The sequence below is a fragment of the Haematobia irritans genome, chromosome 1 (assembly GCF_050003625.1).
Source record: "Haematobia irritans isolate KBUSLIRL chromosome 1, ASM5000362v1, whole genome shotgun sequence".
Taxonomy (NCBI): domain Eukaryota; kingdom Metazoa; phylum Arthropoda; class Insecta; order Diptera; family Muscidae; genus Haematobia; species Haematobia irritans.
In genome coordinates this window covers 135,854,635-135,869,785 of record NC_134397.1, presented here as the reverse complement: position 1 = coordinate 135,869,785, position 15,151 = coordinate 135,854,635, and the positions used below count along the sequence as shown (strand labels likewise).

Below are 15,151 nucleotides of genomic sequence, written 5' to 3'. Positions count from 1 at the left end.
AATAAATTGTCTTATTGTTTTTTTTTTTTAATTGCTATTAATGAATTTTTTTAGCGTCAAAAGAAAATTTCGCAAAAATTCTAAACGTTCATTCCTCGCAGAAGAAATCTTTTTCTTTGTTTAAAAATGTGTTTATTAATTTTTGACTTGATTTGAATTAATACATTGTGTATTTCTTTATGATATGGCAAAGGGATTCCAACAAAAAGTATTATTTTAAATCACTCCGTATTTCGGAAGCGTTCGCCTTTGAAGATTTTATTATTGGTCATTTGAGATGTAGAAACTATGCCATTATTAAAAATGAAACTACACTCGCTCCAACAACGCATTGAATTTGAAGTAAATGGGTAAACTGAAAAATCGTGAAAATTTTACACTTAGCAAAACTAAATAATTTGTCAACTCGGTGGCTACACTAACAAGCAAAAAACTCGGAAAACCTAATAGTTATTATTGAGAAGCTTCTCCATCACCAACTACATCCTTTGAAAATTCCAAGTACATACGTGTTCATAAAATGCTTGTTCAATAACTGCTCTCTGAAATATCTACATATGTACAAACGTCGAATGTTTTTGTCCTTATTTTATGCTGTAACGAGTAACATTTTCTTTTGACATTAACATTTTTTTCTTTAAAACCAAATCAAAAAGATAGAAGATAATCATTGGATCGCTTGTCATAAATATTAATTTATTCTTTATAAGGAAGGGGAATTTCGTTTGTCTATAAATGCCTGTAAAATTTCAATGACATACAAATAAATTCAATGCTAACTAAATCAGAAGAAGTTTTTCGAAAACTTCTCAAAAATAGTAAGAATGAACTACAGCATGGTTAAAATGTTAATAATATGGCGCATTCGATTTTTTTCTTCATTTTCAATTAATTTTTGCTTTTCGAGAAGGATGTATTGCATAAATGGTAGTTAACAACCAAAAATGTCAGAAAATTTTTGTTTATTTAATTATTCTCGAAATTTGGAATAAAATTTAGTTCAATTTTCTCGCAAGATGGTTCATTTTCCCATAACATGGTTTAGTTTTTTTCTGTGTTAAGGTTACCATTAAGTTCGAGTTTAGCCGCTAAAACCGAAATTAAATCAGAAAAAACAGTATGAAGTTATATCTCTTTGATGCAAATTATATTAAAACTTGATGGGGAATATCCCAAAGCAACTTTTCACAAAGTTTATGTTATTTTTAATGGATTATTAGAGAAAAGTAATCGTGAAAAATTACAATTCTAGCGGTTAAACTCGAACTTAATACTCATCTTTAGAAAAAAAAAAATCCACGAAAATTTCAGTAGCCGAAAAATTTAGTTTTCTTACTTAATAATTAATTATTATTATTTTCTATAGAAAATTTTATCAAAATTTTATTTCTATAGAAAATTTTGTCAAAATTTTATTTCTATAAGAAATTTTATCAAAATTTTATTTCTATAGAAAATTTTGTCAAAATTTTATTTTTATAGGAAGCTTTGTCAAAATTTTGTCAAAATTTTATTTCTATAGAAAATTTTGTCAAAATTTTATTTCTATAGGAAATTTTGTCAAAATTTTATTTCAATAGGAAATTCTGCCAAAATTTTATTTCTATAGAAAATGTTGTCAAAATTTTATTTCTATAGAAAAATTTTGTCAAAATTTTATTTTTATAGGAAGCTTTGTCAAAATTTTGTCAAAATTTTATTTCTATAGGAAATTTTGTCAAAATTTTATTTCTATAGGAAATTTTGTCAAAATTTTATTTCTATAGGAAATTTTGTCAAAATTTTATTTCTATAGGAAATTTTGTCAAAATTTTATTTCTATAGAAAATTTTATCAAAATTTTATTTCTATAGAGAAATTTGTCAAAATTTTATTTCTATAGAAAAATTTTTCAAAATTTTATTTCTATAGGAAATTTTATCAAAATTTAATTTCTATAGAAGATTTTGTCAAAATTTTATTTCTATAGGAAATTTTGTCAAAATTTTATTTCTATAGAAAATTTTGTCAAAATTTTATTTCTATAGAAAATTTTGTCAAAATTTTATTTCTATAGGAAATTTTGTCAAAATTTTATTTCTATAGAAAATTTTATCAAAATTTTATTTCTATAGAGAAATTTGTCAAAATTTTATTTCTATAGAAAAATTTTTCAAAATTTTATTTCTATAGGAAATTTTATCAAAATTTAATTTCTATAATTTTGTCAAAATTTTATTTTATAGAAAATTTTGTAAAAATTTTATTTCTATAGGAAATTTTGTCAAAATTTTATTTCTATAGAAACTTTTGTCAAAATTTTATTTCCATGGAAAATTTTGTCAAAATGTTATTTCTATAGAGAATTTTGTAAAAGTTTTATTTCTATGGAAAAATTTTGTCAAAATTTTATTTCCATAGAAAATTTTGTAAAAATTCTATTTATATAGAAAATTCTGTCAAAATTTTATTTCTATAGGAAATTTTATCAATTATTATTTCTATAGGAAATTTAGTAAAAAATTTATTTCTATAGGAAATTTTGTCAAAATTTTATTTCTATAGAAAATTTTGTCAAAATTTTATTTCTATAGAAAATTCTGTCAAAATTTTATTTCTATAGGAAATTTTATCAATTATTAATTTCTATAGGAAATTTTGTAAAAATTTTATTTCTATAGGAAATTTTGTCAAAATTGTATTTCTATAGAAAATTTTGTCAACATTTTATTTCTATAGGAAATTTTGTCAAAATTTTATTTCTATAGAAAATTTTGTCAAAATTTTATTTCTATAGAAAATTCTGTCAAAATTTTATTTCTATAGGAAATTTTATCAATTATTAATTTCTATAGAAAATTTTGTCAACATTTTATTTCTATAGAAAATTTTGTCAAAATTTTATTTCTATAGAAAAATTTTGTCAAAATTTTATTTCTTTAGAAAATTTTGTCAAAATTTTATTTTATTTAAACAATCCAACGATGTTGTACTACGATGTTCTGATGATGATGGTGACTATATTCGACACATTCAATATCAAACAGATGCGCGAACATAATATCTCTGCTAGCCATACAAACCAGCCAACCAGCTAACAAATACAAATCAAATAAAAAATAAAATAACCATACACGAACAACCATTCATGGTGGTTTATACCCACACTAAACTCACAGTGGAGGGGGGAGACTACAACAAATCAACAACAACAACAACGAAACTGACATTAATATAAAAACAAAATACCTATACATCTGTGCTACTAATATTCACTCAAAATCTTTGATATCTCTGAAAACAACCTACTCAATTCGTTAATACAATGTTTAAAATAGAAATTTATCTAAACATGGTACAATACTCTCAGAGAAGATAACAAACTCTCACACAGATACTTTTTACGGTGCTATCTACCACTACTTCAACACCGGCTCGGCTATGAATGAATTTTCAACATTGAGACTCATGTAGGCCGATGTGTGATCTTGGATTTTGCTATATGGGGTAAAAGTGTATGGGTATGTTAGAGAGAGAGAGTGAGAGAATGGAAAAAATAAAACAACATCAGGGGCCGACTTGAAAGCAGCAGAGATACTATATTGCCTTGGTATGGGCAGCAGCAGATACAAGAAATAATAATACAAAGACCACGGACAAACAAAAAAAAAAGAAAAACAACTACTTCAGAAATTGGTTGGTAGTGAGTGTTCAGTTTAAATTACTTTTGTCAAGCAAGAGGTACGGTCGGATACGGACACGCGCGCGCTTCTCTCGCATTTTTTCATAAAACAAAACTCACTACACTTAGCTACATTATTGCATATATATTTGTTATTATACTATATTGTGCATTTGCATTTAATAAAACAAAACAAAAAGAACAACAATCAAACTAATATAACCCAGCAAACAATTTTTTCGTGCTTGTCATGCTCATTGTTATAATGGATACTTAATGAGATTAAACAAAAAACGTGGAGAAGTGGATTTTTTTACTACATATAAAGTGAATATATAAAAAATATAAATTTCAAAAGATATATGATAAAAAAAAATTTATAAAATATGCCATACACATTTTTGTAAAAAAAACAACCTATGTTTATAAAACTATTGGATTATTAAAGAAACGCAAATTTAAAATTGTGACTAAAAATGTATTTAAGTGTTTAATGTTAATTTAAATTATATTTGCTTAAAAGCAAAAAGTAATATCTCTCCTATTATGACAATGAAATATTGAAATCTTTTCAATTACTCTATAGTGCTTGGCATATATAAATCACTAAATTAAAACGTGGATATTGCAAGTACCACCAGCATAATTTGCTTTATCTTAAAATTGGGAATAGTGTTCATAATATATGAGATTTTTTGGATTCCAAAAGCAAAAACCAAACCAACATAAATGTCAAGTGTCATGCCCAACATAATAACAACGACTATTAATTAAAATATTTTTCATACGTATACGGGAATTGTATTTGTGAATGTGAAATTTGGTGACCACTTAACGCCCCCATAATTTCAATTCTGCCCTCACCGTCATCGAGAAAACAACACTGACTCCAGTCACATCATTTAAATTTCATACGTTTTGTGTTTTCTTTGTTTGTTTTTGCACATTACCAAAGTCAATGACGTTACTTCTTTCCATAATTGTCAACATTTTTATCACCATTGTCACCACCACGAAAACCAACAAACTTGTGAACTATTTTATAAAACTTAGTTTGGTTCATTCCTTTAACCTGGAGCAATGCCGCCCTCTGCGTTTTTAGTTGGTTCTACCATTATAACAACACCCAATACACCAGCAAAAACCTCAGCAGTACTTAGTCCCAACGCCAACGCCGATTCATTGTCAACTTCGCCCATAAAGGCCCATTTGAGTCCTTCTCAAATAAAAACGGAATATACAAATCTCAACAATAATTGTCATTCACTGCAGAATTTCAATTACAATCACAGTAATAATCACATTGATATTAGTGAGAAAATTGCTGCAGCAAATATGGTTTTACAATCCTACAATAGCTATGAGCAATATCATTTGCCCCAGCAACATCATGCTCAGACGGCAGCTGTGGTTATTGCTCAACAACAGCAGCATTCGCCACAATATACGGCCAGTGCAACGGTGCTAACAGCTGGGACGGGACAACAGCATATGCATCAGCATTTGCAACAACAGCAAAGTACAAATTCATCACCCTATCATCATCAATTGTATCATAGCCCGCCGCCACAGCAACAGCAACAGCAACATCATCAACAGCAGCAGCAGCAGCAACAATCACACCCGCCTCAACAACAACAGCAGCAGCAACATCAAAGCCATCAGCATTCGCAGCAACATCACCCGCTTCATCATAATCAACAGCAACAGCAGCACCAGCATCCACAACACCACCATCATCATCAGCAACAGCAGCAATCCCATTCACATCTGCCTCCCTCACATCATCAGCAACAACAACAACATGGATTACTTACCAACCAACATCAATCTCATGCTACTGCTGCTGCATCTTCTAGCCTCCAACATCGTTTATCCGGCGGCAGTACAAGTAGTGGTGGCAGTTCATCTAACAACTCAGCCATACACTCCGCCCTTAATTCACCCAATAGCTCTTCCGCAAATAATCCTGCCATTGTTGCTTCCTCCTGTTCACCATCTGCGACACCAACTGCCTGCTCATCATCAACCACATCATCGTCAGCATCGTCGTTGTCTACCTCCGTAAATAGTTCGTCTTTGGTTAACTCCTTAACGGTTGCGTCTAGTGCTGCAGCAACATCCGCCTCTACGAATTCATCAGCGGCTGGTCCGTTTTTAACTGGTATTGGTAGTGCGGCCACAGCAGCATCTCTGGGCATTAATTACTTCAATGATTCCTTACCCTATGTGGGAGATTATAGTGCATCCACCGGCCATTTGTATACCGATATTGATGCGAATTTTTTTAGTCAAGGTAATTTTTGTTTTTATGCACAAAGTTTTAATATTATTTTTGTTACAAAATTTTTGGATTTCTCCAAGTGACCAACTTTGACTAATCGAACCTTAACTGAAAAGTTAAAGTTATAAATGAAAGGGGTATGTGGTGGAGCTTATTTTATGCTTAAAATTTACCAAAAAAATCGAAAGATGGGAAATCAAAAGTCATCTTGCCTATAATCGTAAAAGTCGAATATCGTCTTACTCTTTTTTCTTTTAAAAAATGTCTAAAAATCGAATTCTCCAAAGTCGGAAATTTGTATGAATCCAACTTTGACTAATCGAACCTTAACTGAAAAGTTAAACTTTCAAATGAAAGGGGTTTGTGGTGGAGCTTATTTTATGCTGAAAATTTACCAAAAAAATCGAAAGATGGGAAGTCAAAAGTCGACTTGCCAATAATCGTAAAAGTCGAATATCGTCGTACTCTTTTTTCTTTTTTTAAAAAAAAGTCTAAAAATCGAATTCTCCAAAGTCGGAAATTTGTATAAATCACAGAGTATCCCTTTATTCAATAAGGATTGCAATGAGAATCAAAAAGTCACTTTAGAAATCTTTAAAAATTTTCACAAATCGTCGTTTTGATTCTCAATCCAACACCTTTGGGATACTCTGTTATATAAACTGTTCAACCATCTCTTTGAGAGATATGCTGCAGTCAATTTCCGTTTTGAATTCATTTTTATGATAACATTTGTGAACTTTGAATAAGGCGGTCGATAAAATTAAGAGCCTTTCCAAAGGAGGAAAAAAGAAGATCCTTTTTCACGCAAAAATTGGTACGATGTTAAAGCTCCCAAAAGGTTTGTGGTTCGCCAAATTGGCAAAACCTTGTACCTAGGGTCAGAGAATCACCGTATCTTCGAAGTTGCAAACTCCTTCTGTTTGCTTATGATGCTCAAGATCACAATATTTTGTCTAACTTCCATGCTATGAACTTGAGCACCGACAAATACAGATCTGTCTATGGTAAATGAAGCCAAGACCACCACCGACGGTACCTTATTTTGTGTATTCTGCAACGGTCTTAGTTCTAAGGACCAACAATCTCAACACCAGACCTGCTATGCTCAACATTCGTAGGTTTGCAAACTTGGAACTATCACCGAAGAAGTTACAAAGTCTGACTTAACACAACTGATGGGAAAATTAGTCTTGGAATCTATTGCCAAGGATATCGAGAAGAAATGCCAACAAAATTTCAAAGAACAGAAAAACGAAATTTTGGTGTTGAGTCTTAAGAGAAAAAAATTTTCATTAAACATCTACTCCATCTCTTTTACTTAAACCCATGATTAGTTCATCTCTGTATAAATTTTCAGATTTGAGTTTTTTTAGAGTTAGCCACAAAATCAATTTACCCCATCGAAAGAATTATTGTCTCCAGTCAAGGCAATTTCTATTCAACACTACACAGCAAATTTTTTTCTGATTCAGTACAAAGTTAATTGATCAAATTAATTTTTTAATTGAATTTGCTTCAATCACGAATATGATAGGATCAATCGCATAATCAGAAATTATCACAATGGACTGAATAGTCTAAGTGAGCCTGAATCTTAATCGGACTGCCACTTTAACCTATAATAAGAAATTAAAATAATTTTTAATTTTTTTATATTTTAATATTTTAAAAAGAATTTTTCGACACTTATAGAAATTTCAATTATTATGTTTTTATTTAGAAATATTTTTTAATTTAATTAAAAGTTTAATTGGGAAAATAAATATTTTAATTAAAATAGTAAACATTTTCAATCATTTTTATAATTGACTTTATTTTTATTATTAAAGGAATGAAGAGGTTAATTGTAGCAGTTATTTTTTTACTTTATTACGTTTTCAATTTTAATCAAATTTTCAAATTAATTGGAAAATTTTGTTGATAGTTTTTTTCTGTTTACTAGGGTCTTCTATCAAATCATAGTTTTCTATTATTGCTCTTTATTTGCTTTCCCATGTACAAGCCAAAGCCATTGGTTCTCTATTTTTCTTGTTAACTGTTTGTTAATAATGTTTAAGAACAAAAGATGCAATATTACATCAAAATCATTTTTTGATGATTACCAATTCGCCACAAATTGAAACCAAAATTTAGAAGGTTTCTGGGCCAAGAGTCCATTTCCTTGGCACAAATGAGAAATATCTCATTTTCGTTGACCTGCGATTGCCACTTATATTTAGTGAGAAAAATAAATACAAAAACTTCTATTGAAGTCGGAGCATAATAAACTGCATTCCCCTTGTTAACATAGATTATTACTTATAGTTAAGGCGATTTCCTTTCAACACAACTGAGAAGGGTTATTGACAGTCTTTTTGGTTTTCTTATTAACGATTTGTTTATAATGATGATGCAATATTACATCAAGAGCATATTTTGATGCATAATAAAGCATAATTTAGATTATTATGTTAGATGAAATATTACATCAGGAGCATCTATTAATGTTGAACTAATTAATTCGATTTTATCGCCAGTCGGGCGGCATATAAATGTCTGAGTAGGCTTCATGAAATATCTTCAGATGGACTCAGAAAAAAATTGATTATTATAAAAAAATTGGAAATAATTAATTCAAACACAAACTAATCTTTGTAAGATGAATATTTAACAGTGTAATATTTAGTATATTGACTTTCATTTAAAAGTAAAACATTTTTGTTATGCAAAGGTTATCAAAATATTTAAAAACTGTTCTTCTTTTTTCTTTCACAAGAAAAATGTTTATGCATTTAATTTCTTTAAAAAAAACCAATCTCTTTACAAATTTGTCTTATTTTTGAATTTCTATACAGTTTCCCTCTCCTACGCAATTGGGGTTGTTTTGTTTTTCTTAATGTATAATGTATTTAAATTGCATGTTTTTTTTTCTTGTGGGTTTAATTTGGTGAATGACATGACTTGACTTCACTTGTCTCAAAATGACACCATATGTCTGAAAAGTTAAGAATTTCATAGGGGTGTATAAGATACCTATTCAGATATATAAAAAGGAGAGAAAAAAAGAAGAAAACTACTTTGTATGTATTTTATACAAAACATTTGTTTACATAGTTGTTGATGGCTCAGAGGTTTTCATATTTTGTTTAGTTCATTTTTTTTTTTGAGAACGTTTTATTTTAAATAATCCGTATTCTAGGAAAGCGAACATGTTGGTATTTCGTTATTGAAATATCTAAACAATGACTTATCAATAGAAGAATAGAAAATTTAACCTAACTATATGTATATGTAATATATATAATTTCTTATATACGTAATCACATTTTAATCTATTGTAATTTGATTTTAATTAATAATAAAAACAAATACAATACATAAAATTATATATTTCTGATTATATACTAATTGTTATAATTAATTATTTATATAACAAAAATTATAATGGACATTTTCTATTTCAATCGCCAATTCAACCGTTTAACAATATCCCCATTGAAGATGGAGAGTATAATTCATTACCAAAGAGTTCCAGATTAGATAGTTCAGAAATGTGATATTTTAATTTATTACGCCTAGTTATCATTAAAATCACACTTAATTAAATCCTATTGAAAGACTTTTGACTTTACTTCCGGTAATGTGTTTGCTTTCTGAAAAAATTACTAAATTTAAAAAAATGATAAAAATACAATTAAATATCAGGTGTAAAGAAAATTAAGAAATTAAGTATTTTTGCAGGAAATGTAAGCCTATAATTGCCACAATTGGAATAATACGAATTGCGTTCAATATCGTTTTAAAGGTCACTTAATTATGGCCTACTCATAGTTAGGTTAGGTTTCTCAACTTCTTCTTCTTCGTAAGGTGGTCTCCTTTAACAGTGCTCAAGAATTTCCATTTATTCGTCTTCTTTAAAATTGCTTAAAACATCCAATCGGAGATCCTGCTGAAGCTACACTCCCACAGATCGGTGAAAGTCTCATAGAGAAAAAGAACCCAGTATCTTGTTTCTTCTAAAGCATAAAGCTGGACACTGACACAGTAGGTGGTTCGAGTCTTCTGGGTCCAGACACCATCTGCATATATCATCAGCTTTAAGGCTTATTTTTACCATATGTTTTTCAAGTGTGTTCTATTCATTTATAATGCCTCAATTCCTCAATTCTGTTCATCGCCATCTGATGGCTCTTTCATTTTTTTCATTTCATTTTATTTCTATAGAAAACTTTGTCAAAATTTTATTTCTATAGAAAATTTTGTCAAAATTTTATTTCTATAGAAAATTTTGTCAGAATTTTATTTTTATACAAAATTTTGTCAACATTTTATTTCTATAAAAGATTTGGCCAAAATTTTATTTCTATAGAAAATGTCAACATTTTATTTCTATAGAAAATTTTGTCAGAATTTTATTTCTATACAAAATTTTGTCAAGATTTTATTTCTATACAAAATTTGGTCAAAATTTTATTTCTATACAAAATTTTGTCTCAATTTTATTTCTATAGAAAATTTTATTTCCATAGAAAATTTTGTCAAAATTTTATATCTATAGAAAATTTTGTCAAAATTTTATTTCTATACAAAATTTTGTCTCAATTTTATTTCTATAGAAAATTTTATTTCCATAGAAAATTTTGTCAAAATTTTATTTCTATAAAAATTTTTGTAAAAATTTTATTTCCATAGAAAATTTTGTCAAAATTTTATTTCTATAGAACATTTTGTCAAAATTTTATTTCTATAGAAAATTTTGTCAAAATTTTATTTCTATAGAAAATTTTGTCAAAATTTTATTTCTATAAAAAAATGTTGTCAAAACTTTATATCTATAGAAAATTTTGTCAAAATTTTATTTCTATAGAAAATTTTGTCAAAATTTTAGTTCTATAGAAAATTTTGTCAAAATTTTATTTCTATAGAAAATTTTGTCAACATTTTATTTCTATACAAAATGTTATTTATATAGAAAATTTTGTCAAAACATTTTATTTCTATAGAAAAGTTTGTCTCAATTTTATTTCCATAGAACATTTTGTCAACATTTTATATCTATAGAAAATGTTGTCAAAATTTTATTTCCATAGAAGACTTTGTCTCAATTTTATTTCCATAGAAAATTTTGTCAAAATTTTATTTCAATAGAAAATTTTGTCAAAATTGTATTCCTATAGAAAATTTTGTCAAAATTTTATATCTATAGAAAATTTTGTCGAAATTTTATTTCTATAGAAAAATTTGTCAAAATTTTATTTCTATAGAAAATTTTGTCAAAATTTTATATCTATAGAAAATTTTGTCGAAATTTTATTTCTATACAAAAGTTTGTCTCAATTTTATTTCTATAGAAAATTTTATTTCCATAGAAAATTTTGTCAAAATTTTATTTCAATAGAAAATTTTGTCAAAATTGTATTTCTATAGAAAATTTGTCAAAATTTTTTTTATATAGAAAAATTTGTCAAAATTTTATTTCTATAGAAAAGTTTGTCAGAATTTTATTTCTATAAAAAATTTTGTCAGAATTTTATTTCTATAGAAAATTTTGTAAAAATTTTATTTCTATAGAAAATTTTGTCAACATTTTATTTCTATAGAAAATTTTGTCAAAATTTTATTTCTATAGAAAATTTTGTCAAAATTTTATTTCTATAGAAAAGTTTGTCAGAATTTTATTTCTATAAAAAATTTTGTCAGAATTTTATTTCTATAGAAAATTTTGTAAAAATTTTATTTCTATAGAAAATTTTGTCAACATTTTATTTCTATAAAAAAATGTTGTCAAAACTTTATATCTATAGAAAATTTTGTCAAAATTTTATTTCTATAGAAAATTTTGTCAAAATTTTAGTTCTATAGAAAATTTTGTCAAAATTTTATTTCTATAGAAAATTTTGTCAACATTTTATTTCTATACAAAATGTTATTTATATAGAAAATTTTGTCAAAACATTTTATTTCTATAGAAAAGTTTGTCTCAATTTTATTTCCATAGAACATTTTGTCAACATTTTATATCTATAGAAAATGTTGTCAAAATTTTATTTCCATAGAAGACTTTGTCTCAATTTTATTTCCATAGAAAATTTTGTCAAAATTTTATTTCAATAGAAAATTTTGTCAAAATTGTATTTCTATAGAAAATTTTGTCAAAATTTTATATCTATAGAAAATTTTGTCGAAATTTTATTTCTATAGAAAAATTTGTCAAAATTTTATTTCTATAGAAAATTTTGTCAAAATTTTATATCTATAGAAAATTTTGTCGAAATTTTATTTCTATACAAAATTTTGTCTCAATTTTATTTCTATAGAAAATTTTATTTCCATAGAAAATTTTGTCAAAATTTTATTTCAATAGAAAATTTTGTCAAAATTGTATTTCTATAGAAAATTTGTCAAAATTTTTTTTCTATAGAAAAATTTGTCAAAATTTTATTTCTATAGAAAAGTTTGTCAGAATTTTATTTCTATAAAAAATTTTGTCAGAATTTTATTTCTATAGAAAATTTTGTAAAAATTTTATTTCTATAGAAAATTTTGTCAACATTTTATTTCTATAGAAAATTTTGTCAAAATTTTATTTCTATAGAAAATTTTGTCAAAATTTTATTTCTATAGAAAATTTTGTCAAAATTTTATTTCTATAGAAAATGTTGTCTCAATTTTATTTCTATAGAAATAAAGTTTTCTTTCATAGAAAATTTTGTCAGAATTTTATTTCTATACAAAATTTTGTCAAAATTTTATTTCTATACAAAATGTGGTCAAAATTTTATTTCTATAGAAAATTTTGTCAAAATTTTAGTTCTATAGAAAATTTTGTCAAAATTTTATTTCTATAGAAAATTTTGTCAAAATTTTATTTTATACAAAATTTTGTAAATTTTTTTTCTATAAAAAATTTTGTCTAAATTTTATATCTATAGAAAATGTTGTCAAAATTTTATTTCCATAGAAGACTTTGTCTCAATTTTATTTCCATAGAACATTTTATTTCCATAGAAAATTTTGTCAAAATTTTAGTTCTATAGAAAATTTTGTCAAAATTTTATTTCTATAGAAAATTTTGTCAAAATTTTATTTCTATAGAAAAGTTTGTCAACATTTTATTTCTATAGAAAAGTTTGTCAACATTTTATTTCTATAGAAAAGTTTGTCTCAATTTTATTTCCATAGAACATTTTGTCAAAATTTTTGTCAACATTTTATTTCTTTAGAAAATTTTGTCAAAATTTTATTTCTATATAAAATTTTGTCAAAATTTTATTTCTATATAAAATTTTGTCAAAATTTTATTTCTATATAAAATTTTGTCAAAAGTTTATTTCTATATAAAATTTTGTCAAAATTTTATTTCTATAGAAAATTTTGTCAAAATTTTATTTCTATAGAAAATTTTGTCAAAATTTTATATCTATAGAAAATGTTGTCAAAATTTTATTTCTATAGAAGATTTTGTCAAAATTTTATTTCTATAGAAAATTTTGTCAAAATTTTAGTTCTATAGAAAATTTTGTCAAAATGTTACTTCTATAGAAAATTTTGTCAAAATTTTATTTTATACAAAATTTTCTAATTTGTTGTTCTATAAAAATTTTGTCAAAATTTTATTTCTATAAAAAATTTTGTAATTTTTTTTTATAGAAAATTTTGTCAAAATTTTATTTCTATAGAAGATTTGCAAAATCTACCAAAAAATCAAGAATTCTACTAATTTACCAAAAAATAAAAAATCTACCAGTATTGGTAGAATTCTGCCGACTGTAGCTACAGTGCTTGTGATACAGATAAAAACGTCATCTATTGGAAAAATAATGGATTTATTTTTACATCTGATATCGATCTCGAAAATGGATTAAAAAAAAATAAAAAAATTATTGACATTTCTGTGATCTGGTGGTCAAGTTCAATTCGTCTAGATAAAAGTTTTCTCAAATATATTTCATAACGAAATATATACGGAATTTTGTGCAATTCTATTTTAGCTTTGAAGGACTTATATTTAGAGAAATAACTAGAAGGTGTTACGAAAACTGATTACAATCCTGATCATATTGCCCCACACTAAAAAATCTGGTGTAACCTCAATTTCATAATTTTATTAATATATCTTCTACTATTTATTTAAGAACAATAATCCTACATAAATAAAACCTTTTCGATACCCCCTACCAAAACTCTTTGAAATATTTGCTCTTTTGTTTAAATTTACCACAGCCAATTTTAATTATAGCTTTTGTGAAGTTTTATTAAAAAATGTATTTTAATGTATTTACATGGCAAATTCTCACAGATTAAATATTTAACAAACAACAAAACACCCACTCAAATGCGAAATCAAATGCTTGGCATAGTCTGGCTGATGGATGGTGGCGGGGGGCCACAGGGTAGCGGTGGGTGTTTTAGCAGGCTGACAGGCAGTCAAGCAAGCGTTCATAATTAACAACCAAGTTATCACACGACTACTCGACTTTTTGAAATGAATTATATTATTTATTTTTTTTTTGTTGTTGTTTGTGCTTTTGGTCCCCTTGTTCTTAAGGGTATTCTTTGGGTTTTACTTTGTATTTTTTTTTTTTTCGTTACATTTCTTTGAAGAGAACAAATGGAACTTGTTGCAAAAGGGGTCGAGTCACTTCACACACACACCAAATAGACATCAAGAACTACCAACCGACAGTAGAATTGTATTTTAATTACATTCACACGATATAAATTAAAATACTTTTCGAAAAAAATACGAAAAACGAAAAGCTTTGTTTACAAGAAAAGTGTGAGAGAGCATATGATGAGGTCGCCAATGGGGGAAACATGCATACCTGCAAACATACTTTGACACCCAACTAAATAATAAATAATTATCACATCAACACCATCCATTCGCCACTACAACTACAACCAACCACCTTCAACGGGAATAAGATATAGAGATAGAGATTTATATGGCATTATACGAAGAATGTTTCATTACTAGTAAGGCTATGGTTTACTTATTCTTAGAAAATTACATTGGCAAGAGTAAAGAATTACCATTTAAGGATTAGACAGAAAGAGAACATAGAACATAATTAAAATACAATAAAAAATATACTTAAAAAATTATTAGAAAAATCCAATTAATTTGATTTAATTTAATTTAAGTTTTTTATTTATTTTATTTAAACGCATAGACTTTAAATTTCATATCAAAGCCTTTTATTTGTTAAATCATAATTTAA

General features: G+C 26.2%; 1 protein-coding gene and 1 pseudogene across 3 annotated transcripts in view; both read left to right on the top strand.

Moving 5' to 3' along the window:
* Window positions 1–15,151, top strand: part of pnt (ETS transcription factor pointed) — a 594,656-nt gene that overhangs the window by 572,625 nt on the left and 6,880 nt on the right. Inside the window, exon 1 of one of the 3 annotated variants that reach the window (XM_075291728.1) lies at window positions 4,100–5,957. The exons of the other annotated variants lie outside the window; for them this stretch is intronic. Within the exon in view, the coding sequence (XP_075147843.1) occupies window positions 4,742–5,957 (1,216 nt within the window). The 5' untranslated portion in view covers window positions 4,100–4,741. Of the gene's footprint in view, window positions 1–4,099; window positions 5,958–15,151 lie in introns of those variants that run through there. 3 annotated transcript variants of the gene reach the window in all.
* On the top strand, window positions 6,074–7,297 carry LOC142219864 (small ribosomal subunit protein eS1-like; annotated as a pseudogene).